The sequence below is a fragment of the Numenius arquata genome, chromosome 11 (assembly GCF_964106895.1).
Source record: "Numenius arquata chromosome 11, bNumArq3.hap1.1, whole genome shotgun sequence".
Taxonomy (NCBI): domain Eukaryota; kingdom Metazoa; phylum Chordata; class Aves; order Charadriiformes; family Scolopacidae; genus Numenius; species Numenius arquata.
This window is the reverse complement of record NC_133586.1, coordinates 15971359-15994750: the sequence shown is the minus strand read 5'-3', so window position 1 is coordinate 15994750 and position 23392 is coordinate 15971359. Positions and strand designations below refer to the sequence as shown.

The 23392-nt window shown below is 36.2% G+C and overlaps 1 protein-coding gene across 3 annotated transcripts in view; it reads left to right on the top strand.

Moving 5' to 3' along the window:
- The window catches only part of ADAM10 (ADAM metallopeptidase domain 10), a 49330-nt gene that overhangs the window by 6726 nt on the left and 19212 nt on the right, over positions 1-23392 (top strand). For all 3 annotated transcript variants that reach the window (XM_074155679.1, XM_074155681.1, XM_074155680.1), the window contains exons 2-4: positions 3040-3190; positions 16717-16835; positions 18809-18967. In XM_074155679.1, coding sequence (XP_074011780.1) covers positions 3040-3190; positions 16717-16835; positions 18809-18967 — 429 coding nt within the window. The remainder of the gene's footprint in view (positions 1-3039; positions 3191-16716; positions 16836-18808; positions 18968-23392) is intronic.

The window sequence follows — 23392 nt, the reverse complement described above, 5'->3', positions numbered from 1 at the left end:
GGAAAAGAAATAACATTGTTTCCCTGTGTTATCACAGAAAGTGTATACATTTTGGTTAAGAAAAAGGGGTTTTGCTTAAAATCTTCTCTGCTTTTTCTTAGCAGAGGCTTTTTAATGTCAACAGCCTTTTGCTGTCTTGTCACAGTAGTTAGCACTTAAAAACTACTCTTTGTGACTCAGTTGAGTGCAGTTTCTCAGCTTTCCCCATGGTCATGAGACCCGGATGAGGTACAAAGTCAGTAAGTTGTCATGCTTTAAAACCTTTTTTTCTAGGTGCCTGAAGCTGTTCAAAGAGTACCTTGCAATACTGAGAAAAAAATGGCATATAGCAGTTTAAGGAATGCATTATTAGAAGCCTCCTACCACAGAAAAGTTGAAGTTAATTCGGCTTGTTAAATAGCCTTGGGATTGTAGAGCACAGAAGTTTATACGTTCTGCAGCGTACTAACTCCTTAGTTTTGATAAAAGTTTTTAAAGTGAGTTATTAGTATCATATTCTAGATTTAGGTTCATTTTTAAATTAAAACTTCAAATAAGTTTTAGCTTTTATCAGTTAATTTTGAAGCTTGTTTTCTTTAATGTTGACACTTTTGGGTCATATCATATACCGGGAATTGGAAAGCAGGTACCTCTAGTTAGGCTAATGTGTATTGTGCATCCGTTTGATATCACAGGTGGACTCGGGCTAATCTTGCTTGGGTTATAGAAGTTCTTGGGCAATAGGAAGTGTTTCTGCTTAATTTTGTGCGATTATGTTGGAAGTGATTACAGAAACGTCAGACAGGGAGAACATCCTTCATCCTCAAAATTCCTCATGCTGGTTGCTGAAACTTTGCGTTTGTCTTGTGTCTTAGTTGGGTTAGAATTCATGTAGACTTGTTTTAAATCACACATTTTTTAAATGTTTAAGACATCTAAGAGGCTTCTGGAAAGCTGGGTGAGACTGGACTTGTATTTTGAGACTGAGTGCGATGAAATTAGAGTGAAGTTTTGTTATTGGACTGTATTTGCAGTCCATGATGAGGAGTCAACACTCGCAGAAGCCTATAGTACTGTGAGGAAATGTGGTTTATCTGCAGTATATCATTACTTGAATTTTAAAAAGATATGGCAGTATCATCTTGTGCACATTCCTTCTAAATGCAAGTGATGCATTTGAAAGTATTAATTTAATTAGTTATCTTTTGTGTTGCTCATTGAGCTTATTGGTGATCAGACATTCTAATCCCTTGAAAAGAAACAGAGGCACTGACAAATTGGTAATAATTTAAAGAAGACCTCACAACAATATATACAGTAAAAGGAAAATTTGTATTTTTGCCTATAAAATTGTATTCTTAGTACAATAACAGATTCTTTTATTTGTGAAAATGTAACACTACTGAAGCAAAGCTTTGGGATATGCTTGTCTCATTGGGCCTGCCTGGACCTTGTCAGTATAGATATCTGAAGAAAAACATTGCATGAAATCTCTGAGAATTCTCACATTTTAGGTTGATCTGAGGTTAAACTGATTATGAGAGATCCCGCTTTTTTCTTGCAGAATTAAGAATTCTGGAGAAAATTGGAGATTTGACTTTATTTGATTTCTCAAATGCTGCACTGTGATATTTATTCTGCAAAAAAAAAATAATATGATAGCCCAAGTCAGGTTCATGAAAAATCAAGTGTAAACTGAATAATTTGTTCCCTTCCTTAAGGAGGAGGTTGAGGAAGGAGGGCTTTGAAGCTAGGTGGGGAGCCAGGAACAATGGGGCAAACACTTGCATGCACACAGTTAAGTAAGAACAATATACAGTGAAAAAAGTAACAAAATAGAAAATGAAAAGGAAAAAAAGGTTATACGTCCTTGAAGCAGAAACTGGTGCATAATGTTATACCATTGATTGTGGTTGCCCAACCTTCAGAACAGAGTAGTAAGTACTATGAAATAAATGGAGTTCCTATGATATGGAAACAAGTCTTATGCCCTTCGTGAGGATATGTTTGAAGATACTGATTCAACTAGGAACTGGAAAACCAGCAACTTGAAAGTTATGTGGTTTAGTTTCACGTTTGTAGTGTAGATAAGACTGTGTTTGTATACCACAGCTTTCAATAGACAATTCAGGTTTTGGGTCACTTGAATTTGTTTCCTTTTTGTGAAAGGTGATGTGTTACTGCTAGTAAAAATGATAATGATCCATTTACTGCACTGTTTGTCTTTGTGTCATCACATTGCATCTCAGTGAACTAAAAAGGTAGGGCCAACTTGTTTAAATAAAAACCACATAGTTCACCAAAACACCTTCTAAAGTTTTGGAATATGCTTTATCAAAGGGGTCATGGAGGGAAGAACATGTATGGAAACTTTTACTAAATGTTGACAGTGCTAAAACATTCCTTCTACAAATGCATTTGGCAATATATTGCTGTCACAGGCTGCTTAAAAGAAAACTTGACTTTTTGCATAATAATGCTGTGAGAGGTGGTGCTTACCTTTGAGTGATTTGATACACAAACTAGTTTCTGTCATGAATAGTTGATTTGTTCTTCAGAAACAGTTGCTTCTATGGAGTTAGAAGAGAAAAGAATGGATTGTATGTTTGTTGCATAAAGTGCACAGAAGAATACTGCAGGCCTTTGTTTCAAACAGGGTGAATGTTTTCATGCTAGCTACTGATAAAAGTTATGTATCAAAACATGCAATTACCCCTTGGAGTTTTGAAACATTGTGTCACTTAATATCTTTAATTCTTTGCTGGCTTTTATGTATAGTACATCAAGAAATGTGCTATAATTTGGGTCATATGTAATCTGGCTTTGAAACCAGAATCACTGAAATGATCTCATTCTCATGCACTCTGACTGCAAGTGTGCATTCCGTCTGTGGTACCAGAGTAGAACGAACCTCAAAGGGAGAAAAGAGAAAACTAAAATGCATATAATGTGGAAGTTGGGTCCTCATCGCCAACTGTTTTGCACCACAGAACTGCCATACCTGGTTGTAACCTTAATGATTTCTCAGACATGCTAACCCTTACTTTTTTCTCTTTTCAGGCCAGTATGGAAACCCTCTAAATAAGTACATTAGACATTATGAAGGATTGTCTTATGATGTGGATTTGTTACACCAAAAACACCAGCGTGCCAAAAGAGCAGTATCGCATGAAGATCAGTTCTTGCGCCTAGATTTTCATGCTCATGGAAGGTTAGTGATATTTTAAAAGGTATCTGTTTTAAATATTTTATTCTTATAAGTGTTTTAATTATACTGAAATGTGAATAGTGAAATACTGTCATCAAACTAGTGTTAGCTAGAATACACTAAAATGCAGTACTTACAGTTTCTGTGAAGTATTTGCTCTGATGTCCAGTCTAAGTGTGAAATTGTTGCTTATAATCACTCATGCAAACTTCTGGTGGTAACTATTAATGCACTTTGAAACTCAAACAATGGAATCATACTGGGAACAGAATGGTGGTTGATTCTGAGTTTATAATGCAGCTGAAGACTCCCTGACTTGCAGCACCACTGTCTTTGTATATTTTAAGAATATGTGATGCCTGTGCTTTTCTAATTATTTCAGTTACAATTTAAGTAATTAGAACTTGATAAATAATTGCTCGCCAAACATAGAAACATAGGAAGTTTGACAGAGCAAAGGTAAAACCAGGTCTTCCCAATCTGTGCTTGGAATACTGTTTTACGAGTGCGTGTTCTGCTTCTGTGCCAGCTTGTAATTTCTTCAGGGAATGAAGTGTTGCTACTGGAGGTGTGTGGTGTAATGACTGAATTTCAGTGCATGCTCCCAAAAGGTTAGCATTAGGGTTGTGTTTGTAACTGCTGTAGAACTGCAATCCAAAACCTGAATTTGAAGACCTGTCCTTAAAACCACATTTTTGGGTGTGTTTTTTTAGTCCAGGGAGTTTTATTAATTAAAGAAGAGTCATATTGCTACTGCCTCTGCTGTAGCTTCACAGACAATCTCTAGTCTTTGCTAGTAAATTGTTCTAATAAACAAGACTGCAGAGTAGAATGTTTCAGAGGCTCCTTATATTGTAAACCTCTTAACTTCTAAATTAAATCTCCAGCAACATTGCAAGATGGTGAAGTTTAGTTTCAATCTAATGCTGCCAGTCTGAAGCTGCAGGCTGATGCTTAATTTAGGCTTAGCAAAGCCTGTACTGCTGCAGAGAGGATCCGGCCTGAGCGCATTCCCAGCATCATCCTTGTGCTGGCACTGCTAGTCTTCAAACTGTGCAAGGAGTAGGATCTGGGAACTGATCCAGCTGAAAATTATTTGGCAAAAAGAATAATCAGTATGATTTGAAGGGGTGAGGGAAGGAGGATGAGGCCATTCTTTTTGGGAGCAGTCCACATCTCGGTCCACTTGAGCAGGTTCATCTTGTCCTTGGGAAAGATCCTATAATGCTCTTCTGTAAAATAGAGCTATTAGCTTAGCCTGTGCATTCTATCTGTGTTAATAAGGTGGAAATGCTTATCATATAAAAATGTTAACCATACCTACAATAATGAGGTCTGTAGAAGATTTCCTCTCTAACTTCATGGTTCTTAATCACACCAGACCTTAGACAAACAGGTTTATAAAGATTTTGATAACAGCTTCTATTACTTATGAAGGAGAGTGTTGGTGTCTATATGTGGAATTGATTCTAAATCCCTATGCTCTGAGGCACAAATCCATCATTAATTGAAGAGGCTGAATGGAAACTTACTATAAGGTCAAACCAGTCCATAATTTAGGATTTTGGTAGTTTCCTGTGACACATCTAACGCTTCCTGCCAAAGAGAGGGTAGTTGGAAGGCTGTAAATTTAGTCCACAAATTCCTGTTAATCGGTCTGAGTGTTCTCTTACAAAATACTTCATTTTTCTTTAACTCTGAATTAGGAAGGATCAAGTGAATTGTGTTTTACTTCATACAGTCTGTTTAGTAGCTTTGAAGGTGTGCAGCAGTTTGAAAAACTGTATAAATAGGATTGCCTTTTTGTAGTTGGAGCTAGTTTATTGTGAATAACTACAAGTGATGTATGTCGTCACTGAGTGACAACATTGAAACCTTTCTATCAAATACTCTGATAACTTTGTGCTAAGGTTGGAAATGAAGCTTTTGGAAAATACCTAAACCATTTAGATTTAGCCCATGGACTCTTAAAGTGCTGTTTTAATTAAATACAGGTGATGAAACTTAGAGGCATTCAGTCAACACCATGTTTGAGATTCTGAAAATTTAAAACTGATTTTTTGAATGGCCTTGTACCAAATGGTTAGTTAAGGCTTTGACCAGGTGTAGTGGTTTATTGGCATACAGCTGTCCAACTTGCATCTCCTTACCTTAATAAAGACACTAAACAGCTGCTGCTTATGAGTGCTGAAATGATAATCTTCTGTTTTGAGTTGGCTTTTGATGAAATGGCTGTCTTCTGTAGCCAGGAAACAATGGAAAAGCTGTCCTAATATTTACTGCTGTTCCCTGCTGGAAACAGCATGTGAAGCTAGCTCAACCACAGCAGTTCTTAGGCTGTATCTCTGGTACCAGTTTGAACTTTTATAAACTTGATCTTTCCATTTGTGCCAGAGGAAGCACCTGTTGGTCACGGGGAATGTGAATGAGGTGGGAAAGTGATGTGGCTGGTTATTTTTCAGCCAGATGAATTCATCATTGAATTCGGTGTATAAGCAAACTTGCTGTAAGAGGAAAAGGTGCAGAAGTAAGCAGAAGTGGCGAGCAGGAAGACACAATGCTAACTTTTCAGTGGTAGTGCTGACACATGCCAGATAAGCGTTTATCAAACTTACAGTTTCATTGTCTAGAAAACAGCTGGCAGCTACATGTATTTTATGGTTGTGTAAGTAGCATTTGTTCTTTTCAGTAGCTGTTTGGATTTAAGAACTGTATTTCATAGCACCCTTTTCTTGAAAAAGGAAAAAATAAAAACTAAATTTAAATATTATATATTTATACCAAGTTAAAGTGACCATTTAACCATGAGCTAATGACAGTTTAATAATAAAATGGATACTGCAATGATGGAATTAAACCCAAAGCTACCTTTTTTCACACCAGACTCAGTAGTTCTACAAATGGGTGTATAACGTCATCATTGAGAAACCCTGCCTTACCTAACCTTCATCTGAAAGTTAAATGCTACCTAGTATATTGTTAAGAACAGAATTTTTTCAAAACTTTTGTTGTTGGGTAATCGAAAATACAACTTGTTATGGCAGATGTAGTGAATGAAACCAGACCAGGCGCTTTTCAGTGCTGAAACACTAGCTTAATAGGGCAGTTAAAATTGCTGAAACTGAGCTATGGATACCTATTAGTTCGTTTGAATCATAAACCATGTAGTTTAGGTGAGTTGACAGTATTGCTTCACCCATGGTGCAAATGGTGCTTGTTTCTGAAATGCTTCAAATTGGAAAGAGTATGAAGTTTTAAAACAGTCCTGGTTATGTATCATAGCTCTTCAACCTGCCAGTTTATATTGAGCCTTTTAGTGTGAGTTAATTTAAGGTGCCCTTTGAGTCCAGGGAAGGTTCATACAAAGATAATGAATGCACAGTGTTAATATTAACCAAGTTCCTGGTATAAAGTAGCTTTTGAACCCACTCCACAAACCCCATCCCCCCAAAAAAAACCCTAAACCCCAAAAAAGCTCCAAAATACATATTCATAGAAGAGCAATGCCTTTGGCACCAGCTTGAGATACAGTGAAGGAATTTAATATGACATAACTTTCTTTTGCATGTCAAGGTAATGTTCAGTAGTTTTGACAATGAAGTTACGACATCACTGAAACTGATACTGTATTTTACACAGTTTTGGCTTAGTCACGAAATGTGTACTTGCACTTGTTCACCTACTAAACACAACCCTTTCCATGCAAAGAAGTTGGAAAGTTGTTTTCTTCATTTCTTCAGTATAAACATTTGCAATACATTAATTGTAGAATGTCTTAAACTGAATTCCTGTCAACTGTAGAATGTCAGAAATATACTGGATACTTCATTCATAGTGATTTCATTTTGAGGACAGAGCTTGAAAAACTTCTCTGACATCTGGTGTTCTCTGAACTATACCTTTTTGCCTAGTGTCAAACCTGTGAAGGCCTGAGACCCTGATCCATTCAGAAGAAGAAAGGAATTTCATCTATGTATTGTTTAACTGTACTGTCAGTCAACTTCTTACTTAGTGCAGTCTTAATAGCTTCTGCTTTCTAATTTTTTCTTAATTTGTCCTGTTAATCACCCATCCACACCCACTTTCACTCTTTCTCCTGGATTAGTTGATGACTTGCTTGGGAAAGTTGCCTATGCAACTCGAGTGAACAGTTAAGTTTTCAAGTGGTACTTGAACACATGATAACACCTGCTTACTACTAAATTAAAGAGACATTGAGAACTTCTTTCAGATGTTTTTCAATTTAGTTTACAGTTTTACTTCGATTTTTACCTAAAATTTTATTTTTAAAAAAATACTCAAGTTGTTGAGTTCAGAGATGTTTGTTGGAATATATATATATTCCTATATATATATAGGTCTATATGTATATATCAGTCTATATGTGATTCTTATAACAGAAAAACTGCTACTGGAAATGCTTGCGACTTCACTTCTTTGTAAGCCATGCAAATAAAAAGACCTTTCATATAGCTATGCTTGTGAATATTAAAGCATTCACTTGTTGAATATTGTTAAAGTTGTTCTATAAAACCTGAGATAGTTTAAAAAATACAGGCTTCAGTAATAAAAATGCTTCTCCGTGTTTTAATTTGGGCTTACAAATCACAGCTGTGAATTCTAGATTCTTAGCCCAGTGTATTCAGATCTTAAAAACTAGCTCAATATGGGGTTAAAATAATGTAAATATTAGGTGATTATGTCAGGGCAACTGGAATAACCTGTTCTTCAGTCTCCACCATCTTATACAGTTCATCTGGACTCAAAAGTACTTTCTTCTACTGTACTTCACAATGTAATGGACTATTATATCATGTTTTCAGATCAGTATGCGTAAATGCTCTACAGGTTTACATTATGAGAAACTTGAATACCTTCTAAGTAATGGTGAAACACAAGCTTTGCTTCCACTGCATTAAAAGATCAGTGGTACTGGTCATTTGTAGTGATCCTTGGTGACCATTAGACATTTTCCTTCTCTTGTTTTCTTAGTCACCAGAATGTTCTTGCCTACTGTTCTGTGTCGCCACAAGGACATACCCCTACATATCCATTGCATGCGTTCAGCTCTGCTCTGCAACTTTAGAACTACAGTAGGTGGTTTTTGGAAGGGGGGAAGTTTAGAAAAATCTTCTTATCCTACCTTTCTTGGGTTTGTATGGGGAGGGTAGGAGGGAGAAGAATTTTTGTCTTCATGGTTCTATATAAAAAGGCTAATAGTAGGCATGTGCCTAATGTGGCAAGTCCAGTAGGCACCAAGACTTGGTCATTATTGCTTGAAATAACTTGACAGGTAAAGTGCCTGTCAGTGCTTTCAAAAGTGACAGTGGGTGCCTGGAGTCAGGGAGGTGCTGTGAGGCAAGTGTCCGCTTGAGGCTGTTTTACCTGATCGTGTTGAAGTGCTGAGAATAGCATTTGATCAATAAGCAGCTGGAAAAAACCTGCATCAGTCTCACTACTGCTGCTAATAGGGTACTGCATGTTACTGCATGTAACCTTTTTTTCCCCTGTAGTTAATGAGCAAATTTTCTACACTGTCTTTATTTTTAAAAAATGCTATGTAAAGTTATAACATGTTGCAGAGTGACCATGCGATTCAGCTGCTAGGTGAAAATGCTTCAACTGTCACCCAGTTCGGAATGAAGTTCAATAAATGATTGGTTCTTAAATACTGTACTGGCTTTTACAATGTTTTCCATTGAGTAGAGGAACATTTATAACAATGAGAGCTTGCATGTTGTGAAGCTGTGTGGCTTTGGGTCTTAATCTGTGCTCCCTGCACCATTTGGCAAAGCGTATTTTTGAAGCAGTGTTTGCTGATTGGCTTTAATGTTGATTCTCTGTGTGGGTGTCTTTTTCATAATTATTTTGAAGAGCTCTCAGTCATGTGTTGTTTGAGCTTTCTGGTACAGTCACGAATAGCAGGAATGGACCACAAAATTTCAGAATTGTTAATTAAGTATGAGGATTTTTTATTCTTGGTTCTATAGTAGTCTGTAGTCCTTTGCATTGCCTTCATTATTCAGATCTGGTAAATGTTTGTGTTTAAATAACATAGTTGTCGACTGTATTTGAGTAGGTTATGAAAATGAAGGAGGCTACCTGCACAGAAATCATATTCAATATGCTGAATTTCAAAGGTGACGTTCTGAGCATTCTGCCACGCTGTCTGAGATGGACTGGAGTAACTGAGCTAGTTACGCTTGGATTAAAGAGGGCTTCATATTGTCACCTTCTGTTTTTTATTAAAGACTAGCTGTTCTTTTTATGGCATTTAATTTATTTTTCAGTACTTTTGTAATTGTGCATACAACATAGTACTCAATTCATGAAATGGCTTTGTTTTCTACATTCTGTGAGTCTGTCAGAATATAAAGCAGATTCACTGTTACTGGACTAATCTGAAAATTTATGTTGTGTCTGTTTCAGTTCCCTGTACACTTAAACACCCTCCTAAACAGAATAACTTCTTCAATAGATGATTTTAGTGGTCATCAAATAGGACTGACTGGTTGTCTTCTGACTTAGGTGAATTATTTCCATGAATTTTACTAAGTAATTTTTTTTGCAAGGTTTGCTTACTACAACTCGTTTTAGTCTGTTCTGAAATTAAAAAGAAAAAGGTAAAAATCTCTTTAGTTCTTACTGTAGTCATTTCAGCTTTATTCAGTGCTCTGTGACTATTCTTCAGTCATCCCCGGTCTATTGTATATAACCTTTAAGTTATATACCTTGACAAATAACTTGCCAAGCAAGAGACCCATGAATTTTGTCTCACTTTCTACACCTGTTTTGTGTTTAAAAAAACCCCCACAAATAAAAAAACAAAACAAACTACCCCACCCTGTGTTGGTGCTTGTAGATAAAGCAGTTTTATCTGGCAGAGAATTGGGAAGCAGAGACCTGAGTTCTCATTTTTTAAATTAAATTAATCTAAAAAATATTTTAGAGGCTGGATCTGTGGCTTAAATCCCTTGCATTTTATGGGTTTAAATACAGTGAGCTGGAAAATGTGTAGCCCTCAGGAAAAAAGGCATTTAGCATTTCACTCAGGTTTGTCTAGGAAACGCCTGGCATTGTACTGGTGAGACTGCCCAGTTGAGGCACAGGGTTTCCCAGCTGTACTGCTAAAATCGGTATTAATGCCTTAGAACTTTGCTCCTTGGCCAACAAACTTCAATAGACATAGCCGTGTTCTCAAAATGAAAAGTAGTGGACTTAAATGAAAGTACTTCGGCTATGTGCTTCATATATGCTCACACGATCAGCTAGCAGATTCCTTTCGATGTCTTTATTTGTTTCACTATGAAAGTTTCTTTCTAAACTAGTTTCTTAGTTTGAATTCATGTAGTAACTTTGCCTTGTGATTTTATTCTAGTACATCTTTGCCTGTTTTCTTTCAAACTCATGTTTTTGAGTTATGTTAGAACATGGCACTGCATATAAATATTCAACTTTATGTAAATACAAATGAGAAGGTTATTTTTGGATAAACGGGAAAGCAAGTGACAGAATCTGCACTTCTCAAATAAGTTTTACTGAAAGGAAAAAGAATCAACCCTGGTAAAGACTATTCTGCTTTCAAAATCTGCACACCATGCTCTTCAGGACAGAAATACTTGGCTGACTTTCTTAGAGTGTAAATTAGCCAACATGTAGGTACTTGTAATCATATTTTGATGGTTTCTGTGATCTGAGCTAGCTTATGTGTTTGCAGCTATGTATATCAAGAATAACCAGTGGCAGATTGTTTAGGATGAAGGCTGCATCCTCAGTCATGTTCTTCTAGAATAACAGGCTCAGCAAGTCTGACTTCTGAAGGTCAGGAAACAAATCTCTGAACAATCACAAGTGCCACCCTAGAGGTGTTGATGGAAAACAAATGTAAGCTGCAGGCTTTCTCGCGGGGATTGCTGAGCCTTGCAATGCTCTAGAGATCGTTTTTTAGATAAATACTTACTAGAGGATGATACCCTCTATCTGCATCTAGGTGGGTAGTGGAGAGTGATAAAGCTGCAGACCCTATCATGTGCTTTTTCAAATATGTGCTTTCTTTAGTGTCAGTAGCAGGACCATGGGAATTGTCAGTTAAATGGTGATGGAATATGTTGTGTGGATTTAATAGTAAGTGAAAAATGTGAAAAATAATTGTAGATTTAGCTTGTGATTAGTTTAAACCCACCTTTAAGTTGTTAAGCTGTCGTCTTTTTAATGTAGTTCAGGGTTGGAATGAGTCTGATGGTCTGTAGGAACCAAGTTTTGGTTTTGGGATTCCTCATGTGGAAGCAGGTAAAAAGAAGGGCTCAAATTATTCTCCTCTTCCATTTTTCAGAGAACAGTGTCTTTGATTTCTTAAATGGGAAAAGTAAAAATAAAAGACTTTCTCCGCAAGAAGAGTAGTATCTTCTAGATCCTGACTTGTGAGGAGGCTCATGGAGGCACAGCTGCGAAGCTTTTTCTGGTTCCTACAGAGAAGAGGGTGAACCTAAACAGGCTCTCCTTGTACTGGAGCCACATATTCCATACTGCCACCAGCCTATCACCTTCTATTCCCTTTTCCCAGAAACTTCTTCCAGCTGTGGAGTAACTCCTCCATCTCCTTTTTCCCTTTTGTTTTTTAGCAGTCTCCTCTGGAGAGAGCAGGAGAATCACTGAGTGATTCTGCCTGCACAGCCTGCCACAGGTGGCAGGAATTTTACTTAGGGAAAGCACCAAGTGCCTGTTTGGCTGCCATTGATAATAGCTCTTTCTGCTAGCTTTGGAAAAGTCTGCGGACTTGCTGACAGTGTCCCAATATATTGGACATTCCATCATGGAAAAATCACTTATCTTGGAGGGTAACTCATACTAAAAAGAAATGGAATAATAGATTAAGCATTAGCTCTTACGTGTACACCTTTATGTTCATTTTACCAAGTGCTGTCAGTATATACACACAGCTTTTTAAAAAAAAATATTGCTCTGTGATTAGTGTGTAGGATTAACTTAACTCAAGCCCATGGGAAAGTATGGGGTTTTAGCTTAAGTGTGGTCCTCTTAGCTGTTATGTTTGTTTTTTTTTTTCCTTTAATTATCACTGAGTTGCTATGTTGCATACTAGGAAATCTGACAGTCTCTCTGAGTTAGGCTAAAGTGAAATAAAAATCTACCTCTTGATAGTGTTTAGGGTACTTCCATTAATGAATAAGATGTAGAATAAGATTTATTATCAAAGCATATAAACAGTTTTTCCAAAAATTCTGTCTTCAACCAAACATACAACCATACAATAATCAATTAATGGCCTGTTACCATATCAGATTTCAGCTACATCTAAGACAGCAGCAGTAACAAATAAGCAAGGTCAAAACTAGCTCTTAATTGATTTAATTCTATTCTAGAGACCGCTACTGCTGGGAAATGTCTTATGCGAGGTAGTAAGTGTGTAAATAAAAGGAGCATTATTTTCCTGGAAATAGTCTTCTGCCTGGTGTGTAGTTAGGCCAGGGAAGAGCTTCGTTAACATTGGTACAGGTGCTGGCACAGAGAACTTGGTGCATGCTGTAAAAATGGTAATTACTGAAGCTTCTTACTTCCTCCACTGTGGCTAGTTTTAGAAACCATATTCAGGAATGATATAGACAAATTTGTTGAACTACTCTGGAGTCTCCTGTCCTCAGAAGAATTCATGAAGTTACTGGATTTAAGCCAGGAAAGGAAATTGAGATGCATTCTCTTCCACATCACTTTGAGAAGGATGGTGACTAGCTTATATTCCTTTCAAGAAAGGGGAAGAAATGCTAGCTTTGAAGAAATTTAGAGTAAATGTTAAGAAAACTTTTGTATTGGGTGAGATACTGAAATGGATTTTGTAGGGTCTTTGGAAGAGTCTTACTGAGAAATTAGGGTGTTGAACTAGATTTTTTTTGGAGGGTCCCTGCCAACTATCCCTTTCTTTCAATCAGTCATTACAATTTGGAGTCTCCCCACCTATAAACTGGCATCTTTTCAGTGCAGTGAATTTCATTGACACTTTTAAGTAGTACATTAAGATGTCTCTGCATAGCCATAAAAATGGGATTTACTTTCTAGTGTAGGTTTCATGTAATACATAGGGGTTTATGATTACCGTTGTTTAAAGTTTGGTGATTTGTTAAAGTTGTTCATTCTTGTTTCCCACTACCCTTACCCCCAAGTTGCCTCTCTTTCCCCCTCCCTTTTTTGGTGGGGGAGAATTAAAGGAGGATTTATCACTTCATTTTTTATTGTTAAAAGGGTGAACAGTCCAGACAGATAATCCTGTTCCCATCAAGCATGTTTGAATGACCAAGAAAGACTTGTTTAAAAATAGCCGTGAGACAATCAGTTTATCTAATAGTTTAACTAAATTATGAAATCAAATTATCAATGAATTGTTACTGTGAAACACAGCTGTGATATTTTGTATTTGAGATAGTTCTCTAACTCTGCAAGCAGAGCTCATGTTATTAATACATAGGTAATTAACAGCATGGGTTAGAATTTGCAGTGTTAGTTATGTACTGATGTGGAAAGTAAAGAAGGGAGGAAAAGCAAGTAGAATAAATAGAGGGTTCTTAGTTTTAAACTAGTGAAACGTGACTGCAAGCCATCCGTTTTGAAGTGACAGATGGAGTAATACTGATGGAAGGAAATCCCGCCCAGCAGGAAGAACCATTCCCAGCTTTGATGGATTCTGCTGGGCTTCCCCTTGCTCCTCCAAAAGCACAGTCCTGTGGTGCAGGGCATCTAGGCAATGCTGACCCTAAAGTGTGATTAGGTCATCGTCAAAAACGGTAGTCCAGTCCAGCACAATGCTGAATGTTGTGCTAATTTGCAAGAATGAGAACATAGATGACTTTGCAGTTGAGGAAAGGATACCCTGGACGGCTTCACAATTGAGGCCTAGGGCTCGTTCATCTATCTACTTGATGTTATTTTAGGCTAAACTTGGTAAATCACTTGCTTTCATTGTGAGATAAAGTTTTTTTTTTTCCTACTCTGCTGACATATATGGGACTTAGTATATGACAAGTCCTGCATTGTCTTACATAGTGTACTTCAAAACGATAAAGAAATTGCTGATGCCGTTGAGCGTTAAGGATAGTTGCTCCTCAATTTTATTTGGAACTTACTTAAATGTAACCAGAAAAATCTAATTTTAAAGTAACTTTTTTGCACTTCTGAGAGAAAAGTGCTATGTAGATTAAGGTTGTTTTTTTTTTTTTTCAGAAAGCCTACTTTTTCTGCCAGGAAAAAGTAGTTTTAGCCATAATAGATGCTCTTACTGGGATTAGTAGATACTTCAGTTCAGCACAGAGACAGAATTACAGAATTCTTATGCTAAGAAGTCTTCTATCCAATATTAGAGAAGGGAGGAGAGCTATTATAAACTATCGAGGCTCTCTTGCCATTTAACTGCAGTTCAGATGCACTTGAGTCTGACCCATTCTTAGTAACTGCAGAACTCAGTCTCAGAGAACACTCACATTGAAATGGAGTTCAAATCTCTGTAACACCTTGAGCAGTGTATTACAACCAAAGTGAGTACAACTTGAAGTACTTGAATGAAGTTCTTCAAATTCTCATCAGTGCTGGTCCTAATTTTTTTTCTGGTTGTGCATTTCTAACTCCTGCCCAGAAGAGCTACACAAGGTGGCTTAAAGTATTTTATTTATTCTCCCTCTAGAAAAATGTATTGTGTAATCTTGTATTCTGTCCTGCAATGTTTTTCTGGGTTGCTTGTTCATGTTTTCTCCTCACCCTCATGAACCTCTATGTTACCAAAAGACAATTTTACAGAGCTAGTAAAGAGACTAACTTAAAGAAGAATTCTTAAATTTTTGTCTCTAGGTGATATTATGGATACTAGCTATTTATCATAAAACATGCCTTTCTATCTGGCTGTGGAAAGCTACTAACTGCTAGCTGGTGCGTGTTCTTTGGTAACTCCAATACTCAAGTGCGTCTGTAATGAACTGTTTCTTGCTTTCTAACAGAAGAATCTGCCCTCATAAAACATATCCATACTGAAGCTATAACCGAGCCCTGGCTGGCTTGGCGCAAAGCCCAGGAGTCACAGGGAGTTGAAGTTCAACCTTCCCCATCCGTATCTCTGAATTTCACAACCTTGCAGTAGATACCTCTAATGCATCACCAGAGGAGAATAATTGCTTTGAAGCTTTATTAGCATTGTGGCTACAATAATAAATATAGCTTGAATGAGAAATACCGTTTGCATTGCAGGATAGTCAACATGAGTCACTAGAGCCCTTACCAGGTTTTAAGTGTAGGCATGGCTTTTTTCTTTGATCTTGGATTTTGCATTTTAATGTACAGTTGTTTCAAAATACTCATAACTGTAGTATTGTACTATCTAATTTGCAAGTGAGGACTGAGATACATTTCATATATGCTTCAGCTGTACTAAAAAGACTTTGTGGCACTGAATTGGTTTGGTTATTTTGCTCTTAGCACAAATGGATACTAGCTTTCACTAGGGAAAGTCAGCTCTGTCATTAGTATACTGTGTATACTGACAGACTGGTCACAGTTTTTTTAGGTGAAGACTGACACAGATGTGGTCAACTTATCAGTTACTATTTGTGTAACTAATTGGTGACATAACTATAATATTCCTTCAATTTCATGATTGTGCAGAAAGAGAAAAATATAGGAAGAAAACCAAGAGTAAAATTGGAATGACTGAAGTTTCAACAACTTCACTGATCTGTATTTACACAATGTGTTTTTACAAAATTTAAGAAAATACCAAATGAAATTCTGAAGCAAGCTAATGGTTGTCACAGGTATAAATTCATATAATGTCAGGCATTGTGAAACCCTTCAGTTATGTTGCTTGACTTCACTGAACCAAAATTTTGGTTTTGTTCAAAGAAAATGTATTATATGTCATATAAAGATTAGCAGTAGGATTTGCAACAACAAATGTAGTGGTGTGATTTGAGCAAGATCATTCAATGAGTAGTTTACATAGTTGTGCATGTAACTCTACCAATTTAAGTATTTTTTTTTTCTTAAATGTTGCTGCCCCTTTTATTTTTTGAGTTTCAGTTGAAACAGTAATTAGCTCACCTACAATTCATTTACATTACTTAAATGTTAGCAATGAAAGTAAAATAAGCTGATAGTTGACCTTGTCTCTTCTGCTTCATGGTGCTGTGAAGTAAAATAGTTGCTTTTTCACTTAAGCTACATCTGTGTCTTCTGGAGGAACAGGAACAGGTGTATAGTCAAAGTCAGCATTTCAGATTTATGCATTTAAGTCTAACCCTGTTTTCTGGTTTAAATCTTGTAAATTTAGTTACTTGTATCAAAAGCTACTAACTAATCTTGCTTAAGAAAATCCTTCTAGGCTATGGTCTAATTCTTGTACAATAAAAACATTTTCTATAGATAAATTTTAAAGTCTGCAAATTGTTTGTACGAAAATGTTGGTTGGAAGTACTTTGCTTAGTGTTCTTGTAATTGAAGCTCAAAGCCAATTTACCGTCTTGTTTTATTCATTTTAGACACTTCAACCTTCGAATGAAGAGAGATACATCTCTTTTTAGTGATGACTTCAAAGTAGAGATATCAAACCAAGTAATTGATTATGATACCTCCCATATTTACACTGGACACATTTATGGTAAGTACAGCATCTTAAAATGGATTAAAGTGCAGTCCTTGTATACAGGGTTTTTTTAATAGTACATGCAGAAAATGAATATCTGTATGATTAGGTTATCTTCATTATTAAACTTTAATAATGCATCTAAATGCATTTAAACTCCATCTGCTTTTATTCTCATATAAGAGTCATACTTAACAATGAGTGTTTTGCCTAATAATTTTCATATCCATAGAACTTGGAAGTTCAACTCTGTTTATGAACATACTCTTCATAGAAGTCTGATGCATTTAAAAAAAAAAGGAAAAAGCTGTCTGCATTTAAAAAAGTCAGGTACTGTTCTTAGCTTAAAGGACTTTAAGGCATATAGAGCTACCATCATTAAGGTTAGTATACCCAATTTCAGTATACAAAATAGAAATATAAAAGATAAAATTGATTAAAAAGGAAGGAGAATTAAGGAATTAAAAGCAGCTGAAAAGAAGAGAAGGATTAAGACTTACTCTGTCCTTCTTTGTACAGTCTGTTTGGTTCTGAAGATCTCTGCTAGTAATGTTCTACTGTCTTGAAGTGACTGTTTTAAACTGCAAAAAGAAGTATACATGCTTAGCACTTTATATGCATCTAGGTAAACCAATTTACCAGTTCAGTTAAGTAGCTGAGAGGGCTTTTAAGGTGTGGGGGGTCTTTTGTTGCATTTTTTCTTTCTTATTTTATGAAATTATTTCAGAAAAGCATTTGGTTCTTTCCTTATTGCTGAGGGATGAGATTAAAGGATTCACATGAACCTACTCACTGGGCTTACTCTGTGTTTTCTTTTAATCCTCTTTATTATCTTTCTCATGCAACCCAAGTTTGTACTTGTGAAGATCACGAACAAAGTTAGAGTTGAGTAAATAAACTGTTTCGTTGTTGGTTCTTGATTTCCATTCAGATCAAGAGTCTTCCTTCCAAGTACTCTGAAATTTCCAAAGATACATGGTTTATAAGTTCAGGATATTAATGCACAATCTAGTCAAATATAGTCTGAAGTAAAATCTGGGAATTCTTACAAATGTTTTAAAATTCGTGTTCTATGAAGCCTCTTTCTACTTTTTAATATTCTCTCTTAAGAGTTGTTTGGCATATCTTCAAGATACTTTCTCCAAATTTCAGTACTGTGTATGAGCTTTATAAAATTCTTGATAATTGTTAATTAGAAATTAGTGCTGGTTAATGATAAGAATGAGTACAGTTCTGATAATTTGATATTCTAATTCTGAACCCTCCTCAGTGGAGGAGTATATGAACATTCTTTTAGTAGTCTTTCATCCTTTTTATGGAACAGGCTTGTTGGGGATACTGCATGTTGTAGCTCTCAATGATTAAACTTTGACAGTTGTGACTGTTTCAGGTACAAATTCACTCCATCCCATATTTAAACCTAGCTACAGTTTTAAGAGGCTTATGCTTGAAGAGAAAAATGGATTTCTCGAACATCGGGAAATCTGAAAGCTGTCAAAGTTCAGTATATATACACTCTGGGTTTTTTTAATTTTTCTTTATAACTACATGAACAGATGATAAGGACAGGACTTGGATATAGGATTACATGCGGTATGTGTGACAGCTTTAAAATAGAGAATTGAATTCTTCATTATATACTTCTGAAACATGTTATTTATGCACCTGATTAGGAAGCTATTGATCTAACAAACTGTGATCTTGGGATAGCTGTATGTCTTACTGTGGAATAATCTTAGTCTTAAAAATTCAGACATAAACTTTCTGTAACAATGGCTTACTGCTGTTATCCAGAATCTTATTATTGTATAATTCATACAGTTATTTAGCAGTTATGTACTGATGCACAATCAGGATAATTATGGACGTATCATGCTTTAGCATTGTCCACTTAATACCTTGGGTAGTGTATATGCTTGAAGTTAGCACAGGACTGAAAGCTTTTTAGAAAGGTATAAAAAAACCTAATGCACTTTTTACTTTAACAGGTGAGCAGGGAAGTCTTACACATGGGTCTGTTATTGATGGAAAATTTGAAGGATTCATCCAAACTCACAGTGGAACCTTTTATATTGAGCCAGCAGAGAGATATATTAAGGACAGAACTCTACCGTTCCACTCTGTTATTTATCATGAAGATGATATCAGTGAGTACTTCCATTTTGTGCTACAGATGAAATTTATATATATTTTTTTATTAAATGTCAAAAACTTTAAGCCATTTGTAAGCATCAAATGAGACTTTGGTTTGCGTATGACACGGTGAATCATGCTGCCCTGAACTGATTCATATACAGTTATGGTGTGAAAGAAACTTCTGGCAAACCAAAGTGGGTGTTTCTTACACTGCCATTTTAAGAAATCCTTAGCAGTCAGGCCTAAGTGTATAAACAGTGTATTTTCTATTCAATGGATACATTTTTCTTTTGAAAAATGCGATCTTAAAATACTCTATACTGATTGTTCTTCCCCATTGTCTGAAAAAGAAAGGATCATTAAAGTTCAAGTCACTAAAGTGTTTATCTACGTCTAGTGAAGGGGGTACTTCTGGGAAATAAAAGCTTCCCCTGCACGCATAGCTCCTTCGTAGAGCTCTTTAGAAGATATGGTGGCACCCAGTATGTCCCATTTTACACAGTTGCTGATGGAAGTGTACAGAGAATACTAAGTGAATTTGAGGAGTACAGCCCTAGATGTCTGGCTTTAGTTGTAAATGCCCAGAGGATGAGAAAGTGCCGTGGGGTACTTTTACATGTTCAGAACCGGTGCATCAGAGTTCTCCTGCACTCTACCTGCCTTTTTATGTATGATCAGTCTTCAGCTGTAATAAAAATCAGTTGTATTTGATGCTTGAGTAACTTTATACTGAACCCCGAAAATCCTGCAAGTTGTGATTCCAAGTTGCAATCCTTCCAAGTAAATGTTGGCAGAGTCTCACTTCAAGGTGACTTTTTGTTTATTGAAGCTACCAAGTTGTGTGTTACAAGCTAACTTTATGTAGGACTTCAGTCTTGCTTAAAAATCAATTTAAAGTATAACTTCATTTAAAAACTTGTCACATGAGGCCATTGTGCAGATCTTGGAAGACTTGAGTTTGAAATCTCATTTGGAATTGCATGAAGAATTTTGGGCTAGATCACTAGACATGACTTGGACCACTCTCATGATGATACGTGTATAAATCATTTTCAAAGTTCGTCATAGTGAGACTGTGTTGTGAAAAGACATGTCAAAAATGGGAAGATAGGTGAGGAAAATCTCTAGCTGTGATTTGGGTTTATACATTATCATTTTCTCTGTGCTGTAAGCCAGTGAAAAACACAGGGTTATTGCATAATTCTCTCTCTGGTTACTTCTCTTGCATGAATGCAGTGAAATGATCTTTCTCTGCTAAAAACTCAGCAAATTTTATTTTTTCTAATTGAATAAAGCTTCTGAAATACAGCTGTATTTTACATTCCGTGGCACTGTGTGCTGTCTTTGAGTGTTAAAAATGCTGTGAGCTAGCAGATATGTTTGTCCTTCCTGTTACCCCATTCTGTAAATATGATTACTAATCCAAAATCAAATAGAAGTTGCATAATTTTAAAGAGGTTCTGAATGAATGCAGTTATTGATTTTTATGTACATTGTGAGCTACACTTGTTTTCTGACTGACTAAATGTCTATCTTCCTGGTGCATACAAGACCCATATTTTAGAAAAAAGTAACTTTATAGGATAGTGTTCCATGTACTGCTTTTGATTCTTAAAGAGAAGTTGGAGCATGTGTTTAATTCTCAGCTCGACAGAGCATTGGAGGTGACAGCTGAGAAGGCAGTTTGCCTTGCTAGCTGCTCTTGGAATATTACAGGGTTTGCCGCTGTAACAGAAGAGTAGTGGGGAAAAGTAATAAAAAAATTACAAAAGCATGGTGTGAAACTGTAAGATACGTCTTTTATAACAACATTTCTGTGAATAATTTGTACATACTTCTGCATTCTTTGGTATGTTTTATAGGTCTCACCGAGCAGTTCAAATCACTGCTTGATGATGGGAATACTGGACTACCACTTCCATAGCACGTTCTGTAGTCACTATCTGCTTTACAAAGGGTTTTATTACCTCGTTGTAAAAAAAAAAAAAAGGGGGAGGAGGGAAGTAAAGGGACATAAGGCAGTAAAGTGATTTGCCCAGTTTCCAAGGGGCAAGACAAGCAAGAAGATTGTCTCATGTCCCAGTTCCTTATGCTGTAAATAGTGGGTGACTAAAAAATACTCTTCACTGTTACCAACTAATGACAGAAATAGAACTGTACCTTAAAGAAGTGGGTAATTTGATTTTATGAAAATGAGTATTGCTGTTTTGTAGAACTGATCTCTGATGGAGGCGTAAATGGATTGCTTGAGAGATGGAAAAAGCTAATGATGTTCATATTAATGTCTTATAAGTGAATAGGAGCAGGATATGATTTTTTTTTTTAATTATTCAGGTGATGGCATGTTGGCTTACACTGTTTTTCCTCTTGAATCTAGTGCTTCAATACCATCAGTTAGAAACAAAATCAGATTATCAGAAGGGATTCTCTAAATCTATTCCAGAGAGACAAATTAAAGCAACAGCACAATGCGACTTCCAGATCAGCAAGTGCGTGAATGTTGCTGCCGGCTCAGGGTGGTTGAAAAGGGCCCGTGCTGGAGCTCCATCCGAGCAGCACTCTGAAATCTGCCGCTCCTCTTGGCTGCTGTCAGTGCAGTCTGATGTGTGTGCATTCTGGTTGTGTCGTTCCACTTTTGTCATCGGTATCCTAGGTGCCTGCAGCATTTCTGTGGTCTGAAATATCTGAAGTACACAACTGCTTCTGTCACTTTCTGAATCGTGCTTTTGAGGATGAAATTTTTTTGCCTTTCATGAGAGCGATTTTTGCATTGAACTGCAGCTCCAAAAAACAACTAAACAGCCAAGCTTTACAGTAGCTTTAAATATAAAAACAAGCATGCAGATCTGTTGTTACTGCTCTAATCTAAAGCTAACTCTTGTGGAATAGAGGCAAAACACTACAATTTTACACAGGACAAAAGCAACAAAAATGCTCACATTTGTGAGTCAGGAGAGATTGGGGAGAGAAGTTGTCTTTGCTTTAATTTGGGATATTTTTTGGTAACCCATGTTTCAGCCTTTTGAAACAATATGCTTTTTAGCGCTTTTCAGAAATCACAATGCAACATATGATTAGCATCTGAATGAGTTCTTATTCAGTAGTTAAACAAAAGTTTTCTTGTAAATGGGGATTATATTGTCAACTTTATAAGGCAGCTTTTGTCTGTTACAGTGGATGTGGTGACCAGTGGAAGGCAGCCCTCTATTCATGACTCGAAACACAAGTTGAATGATTTTAGTTTCTAAACCACTCTTAATGTTAACTGTTTTCTAATTTAGTTTTAGAAAGATACAACTTGCTATTTTCATTTTGGGAACTTTTCTTTAGGGATTAGGATTTCACTGGAGCTATATTTAGTTTATTTAAATCATGCTTCAAATATATCCCTGGGTTCATAATGTAAAATAAAAAAATCAGTATTTCCTCAGATCAACAGTAGACAGGAAAGCCCTGCTCAGACCATCAGGAAAAGAAATGTGGTCATTTAGGTGTCTTTCTGGTCTTGGAAGAACTATAGGACTGACAAGAGAAAGTAAAGTATTTTGTAACTTTGCAAAGCCCTATCTGCTGGATGAACTGACCATTGCAAACTATGTATTATTAGTGAGAACTTGGTTTCTTTTTTTCATACTGTGGTGGTTGATTTAATAATGAAGGTCTACTTCATGGTTGTCATGGGAGCAGAGTGTGACAGACTGCTTAGAATGAAATCTGTAATAAGGATTTTTTTTGTATCTTCTTAAACTTTAATTTTGTTCTGACACTGTTGCTTTTACTAGTATTGGACAAATCTCTGTGGCTGTTGATGAACTGAATTTTCATAATTCTTAACGGAAGTTTGATGCCATATCATTGTCCTGGATGCCTAAATCTAGTATCTGTTATGTAGCTAACCTAAATGCTCAACATATTGTACTAGTTACAGACAAGTAGAAGGAAAAAAATTATCCGATCAGGAATCTCTTTGTGGTAGGTAGGGACTTTTTGAAAAGGATAAAAATTCTTATTTTGAGCAACTGTAGTTCCATATATAATTAATAATGATCTGCCATCTAGTTAGAATAAGATATCATTGTCAGAAAGTATGAAATGACCAGGGTTTTTTGTTGTTTGTTTAGGTTTAATATTATTATATTATTATCGGTTACTATTTTTTAACATTTTGTCAGGATGTACAAAAATTGAAAGTGGAAAATGGGAAGCTGGATAATATGGGAAAAGAAAAATAAAGTATTTGTTTTGCCTGAGGTTTTTCTTTAGTTAGAGAATTGGTCCTGTAATTAAACTCTTCTTTTATGGATCTGATGGAAAGCGGGCTTCTAGTTTTTCCTCAACCCTGCACTCACTGTAAACAATCATTTCATGGTTAATGAAATGCATTTTCTCATGCTCAGTTCCTCAGGGTTGCGGTAGGGGTAGAAGCTCTTGATCCC